The sequence below is a fragment of the Numida meleagris genome, chromosome 9 (assembly GCF_002078875.1).
Source record: "Numida meleagris isolate 19003 breed g44 Domestic line chromosome 9, NumMel1.0, whole genome shotgun sequence".
Taxonomy (NCBI): Eukaryota; Metazoa; Chordata; class Aves; order Galliformes; family Numididae; genus Numida; species Numida meleagris.
The window spans coordinates 17,716,995-17,735,953 of NC_034417.1; the positions used below are offsets into that span (position 1 = coordinate 17,716,995).

Genomic DNA, 18,959 nt, shown 5'->3' on the forward strand with positions numbered 1-18,959 from the left:
CACCCTTGCACAGCAGTTAACTCTCCCTGACAGCACGCAGATTTCACTGCTACTCACAGCACAAATAAGTTAATTAGGCCTGAAATCTTCAAAGCCCCGCCACTGCTGTTGGTAATGAGATTCTGCAGTTCACCTGAAAATAAAGCAGCAATATGAAGAACGGGCATTACCTGCTCTACCAACAGCCTGGGCTCTGACTGTGGAGCCATGCACCAAACAGCATGGTCTGGCCACGAGGCCACTCGTAGTAGCTGAGAAGTTCACATGCAAATAGAAACCTTAGAAAGAAGAGCATTCATACACGGAAACCAACGGCGTGACACATTTGCCAGTAAAACACGGGCTACGAGAAGACAAACGCTGATGTTTTAACCAGTGACAGCCCTTTCATCTTGCTGTGTTCTCTGCAGAAAGGTGGCAGATCACACGTCTACTCCTACCCGAAAAGCCACCTGCCAAGAGAGAGGCAAAGAACCCTTCTGCTGGGGTGACACTGCTCTCACACGCATCCCAAGGCACATCCACTCCTCAAGCTGAGCTTAAAGCTTTCACAGCAAACAAAACCTCCTGGGATGTATTTAGAATTATTAATTGTACGTTTTTGTTGGCGCGTTTTTGTGCGCTTTTAAGTTAAGCAAATAGTCTCTCTTGTTTGCTCACATTGCCTTGACAGGCTGGGGTTCAACCCGGAGCCTCTGTTCTGGATGGGGTGTGCAGGGCCATAACACTGGGCACAGACAACGCTCCTATCACGAACAGCTCCAGGCTCAGCTCTAGCAGGTACTGAGAAATGTGCACATTCAGCCCCACGCAGCCCACCTGTGTCTGCGAGGTGCCACGTCAAGGACGTGCAGCTCTCGTGTGCTGCAGTTACAAAGTCACCTACCCCCAAAATGAGAAGTCAGGCTCCTCAAACTCCTGCCAGCTCTCCTGCATTTCCCAGTAATTGCTAAAATCGGGAAATAATGAGAAATAATGAGCCAGCACACAGGGGAAGAGAAGACAATTCAGAACAGCAACAAAAACTAATGGGAAGCACGCTTTAATATCTCACTGCAGGTGGCTTCCAGCCTGTATCACCCCGAGAGGGGCTTCACCTCTGCAGGAAGATGCAGGGGCCTCGGCAGGCGCACCAGCCACGCTGCATGGGAACACAGAGGAACACGGCAGGGCTCCCACCTGCACCTCATTCTGGAGAGCAGGCAGAGCAAGCAGCAGGCTCTCCCCTGCAGCTCCATCACCACCCGTGCACAGTCTCTGGGAACTCACAAAGTCGGTCTGTGCTTCCTAGCCTGGCTGCACTCTGTGACACGGGCTCCCTTCCCACGTGCAGATCAAGCCTGGCTTTATCTAGCTGCGCTCCCCTCCTTCTAGTTATCACTTAACCCACAAAGGCACGTTATCAGTACAGCTAGTCAACCAACCCTATGTGGACAATAGCAGATAAGAGGGAAGGCTTGAGAAGGAGACATAAAAAATTACAAGACGTGAGGTGCTGAACTGTTAAGTCGTTGGAACGTCCACAAAGGGACAACACCGTAACCTTCCCAGGGACTTGATCATCTCAGGACTTGGCCATACCCCTGGCATAGCTTCTCACCTAGTTCAGCTCTAAAAGATAATGTTCAGCTGGGACTTGGAAAGTCAGTTATGATTGAAAACAATGCGAGCCCGTAGAGCTCAGGGACCACACTAGGAAGGACAGACAGACTCTGCCCATGTTCACAGCTGCTGGGACGCACCTGGAGAGGCAGCGAGGAGCAGCACCACCTCCTGAGGGCTGCTAGAACTGAGGGTCACAGTGGGGGGAAATTTCCCCTCCTGTTCCAAATTTAAACTTCTGTCTTAACAAGAGGAGGAAAACAAACTTCGCAGCCCCAGTTCCAAAACCCCTCACACCTGCTTTGCTATTTACCTCTCTGACACGGAGAGCACATTCACCCACTGTCAGCACAAGCTTCTTTTCAGAGCACGTCAACCTCCCCTTTTTCCAAAGCTGCAGCCAGTTGAAGCCTGACAGTTTGAGGACACAGCACTAAAGGAACTGGCTCTGTTTGCCAGCACGCAGGACAGGCTTTCAGCTCCAGGTACAGCACGGCACGATGCCTGGGGACTGCCACACCATGCTGGGGCCCCCCTGCATCCGCGGCATCCATCTGAGGTGACACTTCTCCCTCCTGTCCCTGCACCTCTGTTTATTTCACTTACCAAAACCAAGACCTACCTTTAGGCAGAGATTTTAGCAAAAAGACCCAAATTGCCCATTTTTTCCTGCAGTGCAGATAGGTTTCGCCCCTGTGCCCCACACTGCTGGATAAGCACTATGGATGGAGGTTGCTATGGGGCAAGGAACACAACCCCATTTGCTAGTAAAAACAGATTTATTTCCATTAATCGAGACTCATTACTGCTACTTCTCTCCTAATGAGATCCTGTGTGTCTCAGCACATGGCATCAACAGAGGAGAAATCCTCTTCTTTAGATGCAGGCAACTTTGGGGCACTTTGAATGGCTCCTTCTCCTTCCTAGGAAGATAAGGATGAGGATGGTGCCCATGCAAAGAGCTGGTTCCTCTGCAGGGAGCGTGGCGTCATCGCTCTCATGTTCAGGTCTCTAACAGCCACGCAAAATCTCTTTGACTTTATCCAACTTTTACTGCTGCTGAGCAGGGATTAACATTAATTGCGCCCATCCCATATTAGCCAAGGATTATTTGTGAGGCACCAGCCTATAATCACTTGCATTTTCCAGCAGAGACCTTACGCACATCGCTCGGATGACTAGCGGGATAATCCAAGTCACATTTTGAATGAAATCTACATGAAAACGGCACATCCACACCCTTGTCTTCCCCTTTCCAAAATACCTAATTAGTTCAGCTTAGGAAGCGCCATAAAAATTAATACTGTGAAATTTCCAGTCTAACAAGTTTCTGGTGAGAAAAAAAATATTCCCCACAAGGGCAACATTTTTTTGTTTTTTTTTTTTTAAACCACAAATTTTAAAACACGCGAAGAAGTAATTAGTCCTGAGGAATTCTAATTTACAGGCCTGCACATACCAAGCACACACCATCGGGTCCGGCTCCTGGCCCCAGGCAGGAGCCACACTGAAGCTTGGCATGCAGCAGGGAACCAATGCCTGCTTCCCAAAGGCAGCAAGGTCCCACAGGCTGGCTGCTCACCAAAGCAGCTCTCGGAGCTGAGTGTCTTTGCACCTTTCCCTCTGCACAGCCCCGACCCAGCCACATCTGGAAGCCGCACCGAGCCCCAGCTGTGTAGTCAAGCTGAGGGAGCAGGTGCCCTCAGGACCTGCTGGGGCACAATCACAAAGTCAGGCTCTGAAGTAACGCACCGCAGAAATCTGCCATGCTCGGCAAACAGCGAGCTGCTGGGAAACGCCAGACTGTTCCTTGCACTGCCATCAGCTGCAGGATGGCAAGCAGGTGAGACACGAGGAGCTGCACGCATTCAGCCTAGAGAAGCGCTGGTTAACAGGGAACTCGATCAGCACACACACACAGGCAGGCTCGCATACCAGCACATGCCTTCAGAACCACCAAAAAGCAGAGCTAGCTGCACGCAGCCTGCATGCAACTGCACGCTGCTGAACGAGGACACTGAGTCGCTCACCAAGGGCTGCGACAGGCGAGCACCCACTTCTAACAAAACAAAACACCAAGTCACAAGAGCGTTGCTCTTAAGGAGATGCTCTCGCTCGAGCACCAGCAACATACCCTGACTCCCGCTGCCCGCAGAAGAGCAAGGCAGCCGGACCTCACCAGCCTTAAACCTACAAACACGTCCCAGGTGGTACAAAAAACAAAGTGCAGACCGATGTGACGGCTGAGCCTCCTGCCTTCGTGCTCAAGTGCTGCTGAAGCCTTTCACCCTGCACTTCACTCCTTCTGCTGCTAAACAGCGAATCCTGGCAGCTGCCACGGGCAGTAAGGAAATGGGAAGCGATTCTTTGGCAGCTGCTGGGAGAAACTTCCTCCTCTCCCCACTTTGCACGTAAAGAAAAGCCCACAACAGCACTTGAGGGACTGCTGCCCGCCAGATTTCCAGCGGCACGCTCTCGAGGAAAGCCTTCAGACAGGGAGCCCTCTTCAGATGGATGACATTTGACTTGGGGAACTCATCTCCTCCAGGAAAGGTTCTTTGTTTTCAGTGTGGAGAAAGAGTACAATGGAAAAGAAAGGAAAGCTGTATTCACTGTGACCCGGGAAAAACTGAGCTCAAGAGTTCTGATCAATGTTTTGATTTCTCTGTCAAAAGCTGCAATCAGCACTGACACAAACAGCTGGCTAGCGAGCCTGGGGGGGCAGGAGGGGTCAGCTGCACCCGAGCTTCCAGACACTTCTCTTTCCATCACAACAATGGCCATTAATGGCAGTAATTTACATGGCTAATAGGCAGCGTTATGTTTACAAAATCATTCTTGGGAAGAAAGACCTAAACAATTCTTGCCAAGCCAGCAAAGGCGCTGCTGTTGGATCAGATGCCGCGTTTCTTTTTTCCCCTTTTCTCTTCTGCGCGCATTCTGCCAAGTGGCTCTGCTACACAACAGCACAGCACAGCACCGCCGTGCATCCTCCTGCTCCCGGGGCAGGCTCAGCCCAACAGCAGCAGTGCTGCCCCAGCCCTGCAGCAGGGGGTACCAACCCAGCAGGAAACGATGGAGCAGCGAGCCCATGTGCCCAGATCCTCCGCCCCGCCGCAGCCCCGGGCGAGCGCCAGCACCTCGCACACAAGCCTTATCTCCGCACAGCGACAGGTTCTGTCGCATCCCAACCCGCTGAGCATCAGCCTGAACATCTGCTGACCCCTGCCCTCCCACCCTCGGCCCGCAGCGAGCTGCACGTCTCCCGAGGAGCTCAGCGCTGTGCCCAGAGCCAGGCACGCCAGCAGGACAGGGACACGACGCAGGTGCCCCGGGTCAGCTCGATAAACAGGAGGACTACGTGAGGCATCTTGGTAAAGCAGCACCGGTATTTCCAGAAAGGCAAGAGCATGCCGTGTCACGGGACATCTCCGGAGAGGTAAGAGCATTATGAGGCACGTGTTTCTCACTAAACTCGATCTTCTATTGACAGCTGATTCAGGATCTCTCAAGCACAGACAGCAGCAGGAAGCAGGGCCCGGCCCGCTGCAACCCGGCTTCACTCCGCCTCGGCTCCCAGTTCTGTCAGCCCACAACCCTCCTCAGGAGCAGCTCTTCCTGCTCCATTTCCCAAATCCTTACACTGAACAAGGTGGGAAGGACCCCAACACCAGAGAGAAAGCGGTTCCAAGGTCTAAGCAGGAGACAAGAGCAGGGAAGTGAGGCAGAGCAAGGGAGCCATGCGGACCCAACGCAGGTGCGATACCTTCCTGTGACAGATTTTAATTCTCCCATCAATTTGGACTAAGAATAGCCTCTCGGGATGCTCACATTTCATTAATACACCTTTAATATTAACAGCTTGTCCTCAAGAAACCCACACAATGAGATGTCTCGGAAAAAAAAGAAAAAAACCCAAACCAAGAAAGCATGGAATAGGCCACGTTGTTCAGTCGCTCCATAAATTTAACAGAGCAGTAGCAGGCAATTTCGTTTACAAGGCAGACACAGATTTTTAAATAATTTCAGAAGATTTGATATTAATGTTCCAGTGGGGTACAGTAATTGCTTATCGTAACAGCCACAGAGTATGTTTATTATCCGCTAACAAAATAAACTGCATCGTATTACTCTCTGCTGGACTCCTCAGAGAAAGCAGATCCCTATCGCAGCCGCAGGATCCCGAGGATTAAGGGCAGAACGGGATCTGCCTCACAGACAGACACCAAAGGCACCGGTGCCACCAGCAGAGCCCAGGCCAATGCCGTGGGCTGTGAGCGACCAGCAGGTCCTACTGCTGCTTGGAGGAGGGGGGGAGACGGACAGATGCACGGCACGGCCACATCAGTCTCTCATACAAAACCAGCCTAAAAACCCCGCCGATAACAGGTCCAGTTCTGCTCCAGAAAGCAACCAAATTGCACCAGAGTTGATCTTGGCCCAACGCGTGCTTGGCAAATACTGATAAGAAGGATTTACCATATCCCTTCCAGTATTACAGCTGACTATAAAGCAAACATTTGCTTCCTACAGATAACAAAACGACGGCGATCGCTCGGGGTCTGTAAGGTTAGGGTTTCTTCCTACACCCAGTCCTCAGTGTCCCAACAAGAAGCCCCTCCGTGAAGCATCAGCCTCGGTCCTCCCACAGGTTCCCACTCACCTCACGTGGAGATACAGCCAGGGATGGGCTTGGGATGGATTCCAACAACAAATTACGATCAGATTAAATATTAATTCCCTCTTAATTATATAACCATGACAAGGCTTAATGGTCGGGCAGTCATTTAAAGAGGAGAGAAGCGTGTAAAGAGTGCAAGCGGCATCTCTTACGCTGCAAATGCCTGAACTCCTGGGATTCTTCCCTGGGAGATCAGCCAGCCTTTGGGAAGGCAGCTGCAAGAGAGAAGAGTTCCAGCCTCCCAGTGAGTGATACAGCACCAGAAGTCTGCCCGAACCATGAGCAGGACCAGGGCAATACAGCATCCTGCCCTCGGGGCAGTTACATGCTGATGATTAGACACGTACTGAGCACTCCTTGATGGACTTTATCCTCTCAACACCTTGGACACGCAGAGAGAAGCATGCAGCACCATTAGTTGTGCCTGAAGATGGGCCCTGAGGATACCAGAGCAGACGAAGCAGCTGGCCTAGGACGACAGTGGGCACTTTAGTGCAACATCCCATAGGACACCACAGTTTCCAGCACAATTCCCAACTGCAGGTGCCCGCAGTGCACTGGGCTGCCAGCGAACATAGGGACAATCTCCTCCCTTCCTCCCCAGGGAAATGCAGATTGCCAAACTTTTCATTTTCGAATTACTGCTTATGCCACTTTGAAGCTGCTCGTGCACCATCCGCGATGCGCTCACCCCGCACCGGGCCCCCCGCGGCAGATCAAACTTTCTGCAGCTGTCAGTGAAAAGCCTGCTGCAGAAAGTGGGAGAAACATCAGAAAACGAGCTGGTTCTGCTTCACTTTAGACTTCAAGGTAGCGAAAGGAGAGGGCACTAAAAAGAGAAAAGAAAAAACTGCCTCTCCATATGGAGCTGTGGGGAAAACAAGAACACAACCGAGCCTGAGCTGCTTCTCTTTCAGCCTCACACGCCAGCAGAGAAGCAGGGAAATGCCAGCAGAAACACTGCACACTCTGCAGCAGGCTCAGCCATCAAGACTGCCACAACAGGCACAGCTCACAGCAGCAGCTTCCCACAGGAGGAACCTGCCCCTGGGTACACACCGCAGGCACAACCCCACCGCTGTGCTGTGCTCGGCCAGCGCTCCGTGGGGCAGGAAGGTCTCAATTAAATGGAAAAATTGGGGACTGTGCAACACCCCCTCCCCGCACAGCTCGTTCTGCCTCCTCACATCCCACTCTGCAGAATCCGCGTGCAGGGGACGTCCTGTGAAGCACAGGAACACGCCATCCTGAACAACGGCAACACGGATGGCTGCCGGCCCTGCAGGGCTGCAGTGCCAAGAGGAACGCAACGGGAAGGGCAGAACAAACCAGAGCTGGAAGTTAGGTGATGTGAAAACAGAAAATCTGCTCCGCAGCAGCAGAGGGGCTCAAGCACAAATGCAAACGACACAGCCCAAGATGGATTTCAATGGATCATTCTGATGATCAGCCCACTTCCCACCGCCACATCTTCGTGCAGACAGCCCCATGCCAGAGTGCACCAAAGAGGGCTTTTTTCCCTTTTAACCCATTCCCGCAGGGAAAGCCGCCACCAAGCAGGACAGCCGGAGGGCTTTTGGAGCCTGGCTCACACCCCCAGCTCGTGCAAGCTGGCACAGCTGCTGCCACGTCCACCCAGGGGGGACGGCTCTCCAGCCTGCTTCTCTCCAAAATACTCCATACCCAGCGAGCCTTGAACTTCAGATCAAAACACGTGGGCTTTGGGATCAGACGCGCGCTCTCCCAAAAGCGTTTCAACCCTCTGCCAAATTAATTTCAGACTGAAACGAGCCCGTGTTTTTCTTTGGGGAATCAAAGCCACCTGTTGGGAAGCACACCCGCAATCTGCACGTCCGCAGGCTGCGTGGACGGGCGCACGGCCCATCGCTGGATAACAAACACAAACAACGTTCGCCGGTTGCCTAATCGCTGGTGAAAAAGCAGAGAAGGCACGGCTGCAAATTCCCACAAAGCTTTTGAAGTTTGCTTGCTGAAGTGGGTTTGGAAAACAACGTTCCTCTTCTTTCTTTTTCTATTTTGAATCGCTGTGCTCCACCAGCAGCCCCAGGACACGCTTTGCTGGAACAGAGGGTGGCTCCCACCTGCCCCTCCTCACCTTAACCCACAGGGAGGCTCAGAGAGGAGGGACACGCAGGCACCGGTGACAAACGGGACCGTTATTTGCTGCCACCAGAACACCGCACCCTCACCAGGCACTGCCCTAACCTGCACAGGAGCCTACACAACGCCCCAAAGATAATAAATAAACACAAACACCTTCCACCACATTGCCTTCCTCCCCAGAAGGCTGCCTTTCAAACCACAAAGCCTTCATGCAATTAAGACATTCTGTCGAACCTGAATGCATTAAAATAAAAGAAAAAAAGGAAGAAAAACATCCAGTGCCACAGGGCTGAGCTGCCACTGCTATCTCCGCTCTCAGAGGGGACACACACGCAGGGCTAGGGGCTTTCGGAGCAGCTCTGCTCGTCCTCAGGACAAAAGCGGACCCGTTCCCAGCGGGTGCATGGGGCACTGCCACGCACCCCCGGACCTCACTGCCAACTCTGACGGCCAGTGTGAACTCTGTGCCCACACAGAGCGCCCTTCATGCAACCACTGCAATGGGGCCGAATCCCAGAGCCCCCGCGTGCCAGGCAGGCACCAGCCTGGGCGATGCTCTGCAGCGGGTGCAGCGGCCGCTGCCAGTGCTCAGCCTGGCGCAGCCAAACCCCCAACCCAACCTCAACCCCCAGAGCCTAGCGACGGCCCCGGAGCTCTGAGAGGGTCTCACCCCAAAAGATGATCCCAAAATGGGGCCCTGCTGTGCGGAGATAGCTGCTGCTGCCCCGCTCCAGAGAGCGGGAGGGGGGACACGGGCACGGGAAGGGCTGAGAGCCGCGGGGCGCTGAGGGGACGCTGAGGGGACACTCTCGCGCGCCGCGCGCATCCCGCGGCTGAGGGCAGGTGGCGGCCCGGCCCCACGCGGGACCGCCGCCTCCCGTGGGCGCGACCCCGCTCTCCTCTCCTCCCCTCTTCCTCCTCTTCACCCACCTTGCACGGCCAGCACGGCGAAGCAGACACAAAGCAGATCCTCCAGCGCCATGTAAGCCCCGCCGGGCGCCGGGAGCTGGGGCCGCCGCGGCCGCATTTACGAGGGGAGCGCGCTCTCCCGCCGCCCCACCGCCATCTTGTGCGAGCGCCCCGGCCCCGCGCTGCCCGCCGGGCCCGCTGCCGCCGGCGGGGGGAGGAGGAGGAGGGAGGCGGTCGGGCTCTGCCGCTCGCTGCTCCGCCTTTGTCGAGCCGAACCCCGCCGAGCCCCGCGCCGCCGCTTTCTCCTCCTCCTCGCCCGCCCTCGGCTCCAACAGGTTGCTGGCAGCCGGGGGCGGCCCGCCGCTGAGGGCAGGCGGCAGGTGCGGGGCCGAGGGCAGAACCGCTGGCGGAGCTTTTCGCTATTGGTATTACGATTCCTTCTCGTTAGGGATATTCAGTTACTTATTGGCGCGGGGGAGCCCTGGAGCGTGTCCGGAGAAGGGCAGCGGTGCTGGGAAGGAGCGCAGTCCCCCCGGCAGCGGCAGCCCGGCCGGTCCCGCTCAGGGCCGTGCTGCTCCGCAGGTCCCGCGGGCAGTGACGCCCGGTGCTTGTCCCCGCTGCGGCTGCCACGAAGCAGAACGCGGCCGCGTCCACACAGGTCCGCTCCAGCCTCGTCAATGCCCGGCTCGCTGCGATGCTTTATCACTGCAGGGCGGAATGCACAGAGAGCCCCCGTTATGGAGAATATGAAAAAGGAAACCCTTTACGTGCAGTTCCTCCTATTTATTAGCTTGGTTAACGAGCTATTAGATAAATAAATAAACGAAACCAGAAAGGCTGCATGGTGGGAAGCAGTTTTCCCATGGGGACCAGTTACACAGCTGCAGGTCGACGCTTGGCACCGCTGGTGCAGAGCCCAGCACGCACCTCACTGTGTGCACAGCCGCAGCAAACCCGCCCGCACCGCTCCTGCCATCACATCAGCTTGGTGCCACCCTGCCCAGTCTGAGTACCATTCATTTCAGAGCAATGAAAGGCACGCAAGCAGCCTGGTTTTAATACGAACGGACCCAACACAGGGCTCAGGTTTTGATAGAGAGAAGGAGGCTGAGGACCCAGCTCCCTCCCACAGCACTCACGTGCAGAGCTAAAGATTAACAACCCCCGTGAGCTCTCCTTTCTTTCCCACCTGCTCCCTTCTGTGAGAGGGGGCTTTACAGGTGCTGTCAGATGGCTTTAATGAGGCTAGAGGAATGTCTCCTCGTCGTGCCTGCTCTGGTTTGCTTGCAGACACACCCCTGCTTTTTTTTCCCCTCAGATCCTGGACATTTCTCCCTCCCTTTAAGCAAGGAAACCTTTACCTAAATTCCAGGCAAGTCCAGCATGATATAAATAAAGAGAACTGCTCTCTCGCTGCCTCCTGCGCACTGGGGTTCAGAGCCTGGAGATGTGGTCCAGAGTCAGAGAACTTAAAGCAAATGAAAGAGATGGAAGTTACTTGCAAATTCAGGAAGATAGAGACTTGAAGCAGGCTAACTATTTTAAAAATCCCCGCGTGCATGTTCTTATTCTGGGCTGAGGTCACTTCATGTTCTCTTAGTTTAACCCCCGCACACTAAAGAGGTCAACTTCCATTTGGAATATGCGCTTGCTTTCCAGACTGTGTGTGCCCTGCAGAGCCCTGATCAGGAGCAGCTCCGTCCCAAACCCCTGTGCTGCCAAACCCTAACGCCCTGAGCTCAGAGCACACTGAAGCCTCTGTAGATGTGAAACCATTCCCCCCACCAGGGGCCTAGTGCCCTCCAGTTCCACAGATAAATGCTTCTGCCCACAGCTGTCACACAGGGGTCAATGTTGGAGATGCTGGGAAATGCTCAAGTTGCTGCTCTCCCAAGCAGGACTGAGTCTCCTGTTCTTACATGCCCCTGCTCTGGTCACCACCTGCCTTTGGCTGCAGACAGGTCTCCAACATGAGGCTCTGTGATGGATCTAAGCTGCTCTCATTACTGGAAGAGGTGTCTGCTTTGTCTTTTGTGCCGGCATTAGTGCTTGAATGAGCCTGGAGGTGGACAGGGGAAGGGACGGAGCTGAAAACTCGACTGGCAACTGCAACAACAGCAAAATCAACCCTCTGCTCCAGCTGCCCGTGCAGTCACCCAAGAGCTAGTGCCAGCACAAGGAAAGCAATGGGAACAAGCAGGCAGAGGCACGAGGAAGCTTTCAACAGCAGCACAAAGCCAGATCAGCTCGAACTCATTGCAAAGCTGCAACCTCACTCATACCAGAGCAGGAGTCTCTCAGGGACCTTTCCTACCAGGATTGCTTCTTTGCCAGACTTTTGGTCTGGCAGCAACTCCAGCATGAGAGGGAGCGGTGACTTCCAGACGAGAGAAGCGACGGTAGCCTCCTGCTCTGTATGTGCAAGCAATGCCAAACAGGAGCAGCTGGTTGCACATAATAACATGCATTGTGTAAGTGAGCAACACAATAAGCAATTTGCTCGACAACCCGGGGACATCAGGACAATTCTGTATAACAGAGAATAAAGAAAAGAGGAAAAAAAACATGTGATGACCAAACCCTAAGGGAGCCTCAGTCTACTACACATTCATTTCATTACGCTTGCTCTTATAAATATTTATTACACCGGCTATCTCATCATTCTTCCAGGAATGGGTGCTGTGTTACTGCTGTGCCCAGGGAGGGCTTTCCCCCTTCCCTGGTTCTGCTGCAGGCAGTCGGCACTTGCCAAAGATAGATAGGGAGCAGGAGTGTGACATTAACAATGGAAAATGCCACTTAAAACGGGGCTCTGGGGCAGATATTGGCAGGTGCATTGTTAGGAGAAAAACAAATAGAAGAGGAAAAGCCAGCAGGTAATGAGATTAGGAAGCTCATATTTAAAACACATTCACTGCAAACAAGGGGCTGGCCCTAGAGCCAGAACCCTGAGTGCAGAAACCTGCGTGCACCCAGGACGGGGGAGCTTGGGTTCAGATGAGTGCTGGGCTGTGAAAGGGATCACAGTGAGACCAAAGCTTGTTCCGAATAGCAACATCACCTGTCTGCAGGTGGGAACCATCATGTTAAAGCAACCTGCATACATAAAACTTGGGGTTTTTTTTGTTTTTTTTTTTTTTGTCTCTTTAGCTCATATCGCTGCCTAGACGTCCTCTGTGCTCTGTTCCAGCTGCTCACTGGGACTTGTCACCCAAGTGAGGATGGGAACCATCAAATGCTAACCTGCCTTGCACGGAGCCCCACTGCTGGTTTGTTATTTGAGACAGGAGCTGGGGTTAGGTTACTGTAAGCCAGCTTCAGGAAAACATGCTGAGACAGCCCAGATTGGGCAGATTTTAGATGAAATGAATGTTTTCTTCAGGTTAGTCCCTCTCGCTTTAAGCCAAGAGTCTTTTCTATGCCTGTGTATTAGTTAACCAAATAAAACTCCAGCAGAACCACCCCCATGTGTTACAAGCAGTTGCACAGAACATCACTGTCCTATAAACACACATCTATGAAAAAAAATATTTGCTCATAAACAACATCTGTGTACCTCTCCCTATAGCAGTTACCAACTGTCAGTAAAAGGTTTGATCTCTAAATAGTCTAAATTTTATATGCTGCTGCGCTACCTACTAACCAAGGTTGGTTTTAGGCATAAAGAACATATGTAACATCAAGGACTGCTGCACATCAGGGCTGCCAATGGAAACACCTGTCAGGCTCCTCTGTAGTGGGAAACACGTCCGTGTGCCAAAAAGAAAGATCTGCTCTGAAGTTTTATTAGATCTCCAGCGCCGCTATAAAATGCCACGCTCGGAGCAAGCAGCAGAAGCAGGCAGGCTGCGTGCTGAGCATCATCATGCCACCCTCTGGTGGCTGAGCCCCGAAAATGGAGTAGCAAGCACCCAAGGATGCAGAATACCTTTATGCCATTGGGGTGTTTCTGGCACCCACAGATGTGGCACGCGTGCCACCAGGTGGTTTTGCAGCACTTTGCTCTACATGGGCAAGCAGCAGCAGCCACCCTTCAGCCAGCATTGCTCAGGTCTGGCTTCTGAGCTAAGGGGAAGGTTTGAATGAAAACATACCTGCACCTGGGAGATGCTGGACCTGGATTTGAGCTGAGGATTTCATTCCAGCCTGACATGCTGAAGCTCTACAGATGTTCGTGGCAGACAGGCATTAAACTTCCATGTCCCTGGCTATTCTCTGCTCAGAAACTGGGGCCATACACCTTCCTCTTAATATAGCTTTCACTACAAAGCCCGGTATAATATTTCACACAGAGGCACAGAACCTAACAGCTTCACACATTTCTCCCGTACACCAAGAACCTCTGCTGCCCTCCACCTTCCACCCAGCTCCACAGCTGGGCACCAAGATCACTCACACCTCCCTCCAGGTGAAGGCTTTTAACACCATTACTCAGAAATGGCCAATTTGCAGCAGAAGCAGGTGCTGGCTCTCACAGCATCCCCGTGCCCTCGTTGTATAACGCAGGCTATTCCCATCCATCTGACAGTCCTACAACCCTCAACAGATGATGTATTTATTTATGGATTACTGACCACAAGAAAGAGAAGCTTTGCACCATTGTCAACCTTACAGCTTTCGGTCTGCTATAAATAATGCATCATTGTTCAGTGTTGGTTTATGGTTTAAGTTCCAGTGAGCAGCACGGAGCAGCAGACTCAGCAAAGATGAAGGCAGCACGGGGTATTAGTAAGAGAAATAGCACCATCGGACAGAGAGCGTTACAAAAGCAACGCCCAAATGTAATGTTCTCAGAGTTATTTTAATGCCAGCTCCCGCAGCCAGAGACCTGCTTTACCTCTAAGTGAGAATCACACAAATCTGTGATTATCCTCTGATTTTCACTCTGCTTTCTCCCAGTTGCGAGCTAATTCGATTTCAGATAAACACTAATTAACACGAGAGGTCACCGCCATGGCCAGCAGGCACCGATGCAACGTGGCGTTCAAACACCCAGAGATCAAAAGAGCCTCCGACGCTTCCTTTGAACTTCCCAATTAAATTCTGCACAAATAAAGCTATTGTTTTACATCTGCTTCATCCACAGGGGAGAGAGGGCAGAGAGCTACGAGATCGCTGCCTCTAATTGGGCTGTTTTCCCTCTTTTCTGACAGGCTCCCTCCGTGTGATTTTTTCCTCCAGACCGGGTGGAGGGAAGCTTGGCCACGCTGTTTGCAGAGCAGCTTTTGTGCTGCGAGGCTGCAAGCAAAGCTGTGGGGAATCTGATTTCCTTCCCGTGAGCAAATAGCTTCCCTAGAAAGTCTGACTGATAGCCCTTAAGAAGGACTGGTAAAACACATCTCTCTCTGGCTATTTAGGCAATTCCCTTTTGACGATGAAGGAGAATATTAGATTAATCCAACTGCTGTAATAGCGTTATCTCCTGCTTTCAAATAAAACTTATTTTATGTCATACGTACCCTGATGGAAACAACCTGTGGCTGTGCAGAGCCAGGCTGGTGCTGTGCCACTGAACGCGCCAGGTCCTCAGGGGGCTTCAGAGGGGATTTGTGGTGAGTGAATTTCAGAGTTGTGCCACCACAGAGAAACCAAAGGGTATGGAGCACAGTGGGAGCTGAATCCCACTTCTATCTATGGGGAGCTCGCTTAAACTCAGGATCTGCTCAGAGAGTGGTGAGACCCTGGCACTGCTGCCCATTGAAGCTGTGGGTGCTCCATCCCTGGAGCTGCCCGAGGCCATGGATGGGGCCCTGGGCAGCCTGAGCTGGTGGGGGCAGCCAGCCCACAGAAGGGAAGGGGCTCGGTGGGCTTTAAGCTCTCGTGGTTCTCACAGGCTGCCTCTTCTGCAGCTCCGCTGTTGTGCCTCCATTCAGCAGCCAAGCCACCTGGCCCTCCACCGAGGAAGATGCGTTACTCTAAAACACTCATCTTCCCCATTACTGTGCTCCTGGATGCTGCAAATAGTGCTTTTCTGGGCCCAGGATTTAATCAGATTAATTAAACTGCACTTGTATTAATTTAAATTACAAGTATCTGAGGGCTCAGCCAAATCAAGTGATTTATGGCCCATATCAATCTAATTAATGCTACCGACTCTTAAAATAAAAACCTAATAAATGAGTTTATTATACAGATGTAGGATCGACTTATTAGTTTTGGGTCTCTAGTGACACAGCCAATTTGAAGGAAGTTTTATATCCTCGTTGGGAAAAGGTCTTCTTTTCTCCCCTTCCTAATTGCTGTATTTAACAAGTACATCCTATGGCTAAGGGAGAAATGAAGCAAGCTCGGTTATCAGACCTGCAGTCAAGCTAAGAGGTCCCTAAGGTATAGCTGTACATAAATGGCATGGGGTTGACAGCTGTAAGCGCCAACAGAGCAGCCTTAGGACCCCAGGATCATAGAGTCACAGAATGGTTTGGGCTGGAAGGGACCTCACATATCATCCAGTTCCAACCCCCCTGCCTTAGGACCCTATGTCGGCCAGGGCTGGGAATTAATTCCTTCCAGAAATGTTTGCGCACGGGAAGGTTTCCCCATGGGTTGAAGATCACCAGCTTACACTGATAAAGATGGAGAAGGAATATTTGTATCAGCTAAAATGGAAGAACCCACACCTTTAGCCTTCTTATGGCTGTTGCATGCAGCAAGACCTCAGTGGTCGTAATTTGTAATAACACAGCAAAATTACTTGCTTTATTTAAAAATGCATGAGCTGGAAGAGAATTTGAGTTGAGAATTTGAGGCACAAATAGATTTTATTAGAAATAATTAAATCCAGGAAGAGCCAGCAGAGGTTTTATCACTGCGGCGTTGCTGCGTGTGGGCAGGGGCACGGTGACAGCTCTGCTGAATGCCAGATATCACCGAGACATTTTCGAGTGAAAGCCAGAGCTCATCCAGGAACACTGTTAAAAGGTGTTAAATGGCCGGATGGCATGGAAATGTTTAAATCTGGCCTTTGCTAAATGTTAATGGAGAAACTCTCCATCATACATCCAGCCTCCCACAGAAAAATCAGCTCTGGCCGGGAGGAGGATGAGAGATGGAGAACAGTTGTGTACGAAAACAAAAATAGCTCTTACTTTGATGCAACTCCAAGCTCAGGTGGAAATAGTTGCGTTTCCTTCTTGGACAACCTATGTAAAAATACGACAGAAATGCGTATTTAGCGCAAGTCTGGCTGCAAAGAAAAACCAAACCTTGGTGCAAGTACAAACAGGATGGGGATGCTCTCGCAGCGATGCAGTACGGCTTTCAGCCACGACCGGCACGTTTTGCAGCAGGGTTTTAGGGCTGTTGGCCATCTTGGGTGCGTTCGCATGTTTATGTGAAGCTGGTCTAACCACAAGGAGACAACCCAAGCTGGGAAGGCTGCGGGGTGCCCTCCCGGCTGCCTGCTGGGCTCCAGGATGGGATCGTTGGCCACGATGCAGTGGCCGGCAGCAGCTGTGCCGCAGGAACGGGAATTCTTCCTGAGCCAGAGCGTGCGCAGCAGGGAAGAGCGTAATCTGCATGATTTACGGGCTGCGGCTCTAGTTTAAAATACATTAGGCTCCAACTATTTAATTACTGGGAACTACCAAATCACAGAGACAGAGGAGTCGGTCACGTCTGCTAATGCCAACATTTATCATCCTATTTATCTGCTCCAGCTTCTGAGACCCATATCGAATCACTTCCCTCTATTAGCTAATAACATGTGAGTTGATTCCTCATACCTCTGGGCGGCCCTCGATGGATATTACAGCACTGCTGGCAGCACGCATCTACCTGGGGATAGATAAACCAGTTTAGAGCATATAAAGAACTGTAATCACCACCCAGAACTGGCATCACAACCCAAGCCCGTTTCTCTACTGCCTCCTGCCCCAGGACGTTGATTCCCACTGCATAGCGACCAGTGCTCGGGGTCTTGGGCCGGAGGAAGGGCTGTACGGCTCCTGAGACTTCTGAGAAATCCTTAAATATCTACAGTTGTAGAAACCCTGCATGGCAACGCTAAGAAAACACAAGTGAGCAGCAGTGCTGCAACGACTAGAATGTTTCGGAGGAGTCATCTCTGCCTCCACACAAAGTCCCCGGGAAGAGTTCAGACACAACGCTGTCTTAATTGATAGCCTGGCCACTTGGGGAAGCAGTATCCATAGAAACTAAGGGGCCTTCACAAGACGACAAACAACGCTGCAAGAGCCCAATAACAGCAGAAATAATGAGGTGTGGCCAAATAAAAAAGAAAAATCCAAGCAGGGATTTCACAGGATCAAATGGGTGGGCCCAGCCTAATGAAAGCCTCACGGGTAGCAGTGGGAGCAGAGCATGACCAGAGAACAGGAGAAGAGCCCTCGTGTTAGGGGCAACGCCTCCAGGAGCACCCTGAGAGCACGGCAAAGGAGCTCAGAGATGTTTCGGTGTCACCCCATCGCCTTGGGGACAGCGCTTTGGCCAATGGGGACACTGGGCGGTGGGGACTTGCGTCCCGATGCTGCTCCCAGTGCCACATTCCCACGCGCCACAGCCGAGTGTCTCCCACCCGCACGCACCGTACGGCATTGGGAGGGAGCCCTGACCTCCTCCTTAATTAGCTTAAAACCGCACAATTAAAGAAAAAGGGAAAAAATAGAAAAAAACCCTCGGTAAAAGCCAGTCGGAAATCAAAAGAGGCAACAGTGAGAGCAAGCAATGTGTCACCACAAGTGTCCGAGTCAATGGAAACCTTGTTAGGTGGGGAACAAGGGTCTCCACTAACAAGCTCTTATCTGTGTTTTTGTTTTCTATTGAAGGTGCATGTCATTAGGAGAAGTGTTAACAAGAGCTCTCAGTAGCTTCATATGGCCAATGGCCTCTGAATATTCATGAAGGTGTGAACAGAATGTGGGAAAGCCAGGGAAGAAAAGGCAAGAAAGGCAGCAAGAGGGCTCATTGTGCCCCAAAGAAAGGGACCATTGCTCGGTGGGAAAAGGGCTCCTGAATCACTGGGACAACAGCGTATTCCCCAGGCAAAACCTGACCCCCAAGCTGCCAATGGGGCCGAAGAAGCCAAAGTTGGGGATTTTTTGAGTGGCACCGGTAGGAAACCAGTCCCAGTCACTTCAGGTGTTCAGCCTTCAGGTGACTGCTGTGATTTTATTTTAAGAAATATAAAGGCAGAGGAGCAAATCCAGATGTTCCTCCACCACTGCAATGTGGGAAGGGGAACGGTGATGGGGGAAAAAAATAAAACTGTGAAATTTCAACGGGAAAGAAAAGGGCTCCGGGCCCTGCCAACACCAGGCACGGCTGCTGCTGTGCCAGGAACATTCCCCCACCAGCGAGGTCGCAGGCAACAGAAATCGGGGTCGAGCTGAACGATACCGGGTCTGCTTAGACAAGGTTGTGCCTGGAAGACAACAGGAGAGAGTTTCCAGAAGGTCCCAAGCGCTCAGTTCCAACATTTTGGCTTTCCCTTTCCAACAGGTTTAAAGCTTCCAACTATAACATTGTCAAACACAAATGGAAAAGGCTGAATTCAAAGTGAAGACGCTCAGATTTTTGCCTCTCCAGAATTTTGCTTGGCAGAGCAAATCTGCCGTTTGCTTTTGATCCGTTTCAGACCGGAGGAATCACTGAAATCGCGAATTCCCTGCGAAGTGCACAGCCTGGC

General features: G+C 52.0%; 1 protein-coding gene across 4 annotated transcripts in view; it reads right to left on the reverse strand.

Moving 5' to 3' along the window:
- Nucleotides 1–14,455, reverse strand: part of IGDCC4 (immunoglobulin superfamily DCC subclass member 4) — an 85,293-nt gene extending 70,838 nt beyond the window's left edge. For 2 of the 4 annotated variants that reach the window (XM_021407566.1, XM_021407563.1), the window contains exons 1-3: nucleotides 13,411–14,455; nucleotides 10,678–11,844; nucleotides 9,338–10,021 (exon numbers count right to left, since the gene is read on the reverse strand). In XM_021407566.1, the coding sequence (XP_021263241.1) occupies nucleotides 9,338–9,434 (97 nt within the window). In that variant the 5' untranslated portion in view covers nucleotides 9,435–10,021; nucleotides 10,678–11,844; nucleotides 13,411–14,455. Of the gene's footprint in view, nucleotides 1–9,337; nucleotides 10,022–10,243; nucleotides 10,657–10,677; nucleotides 11,845–13,410 lie in introns of those variants that run through there. The other 2 variants (XM_021407564.1, XM_021407565.1) reach the window with 2 other exon arrangements.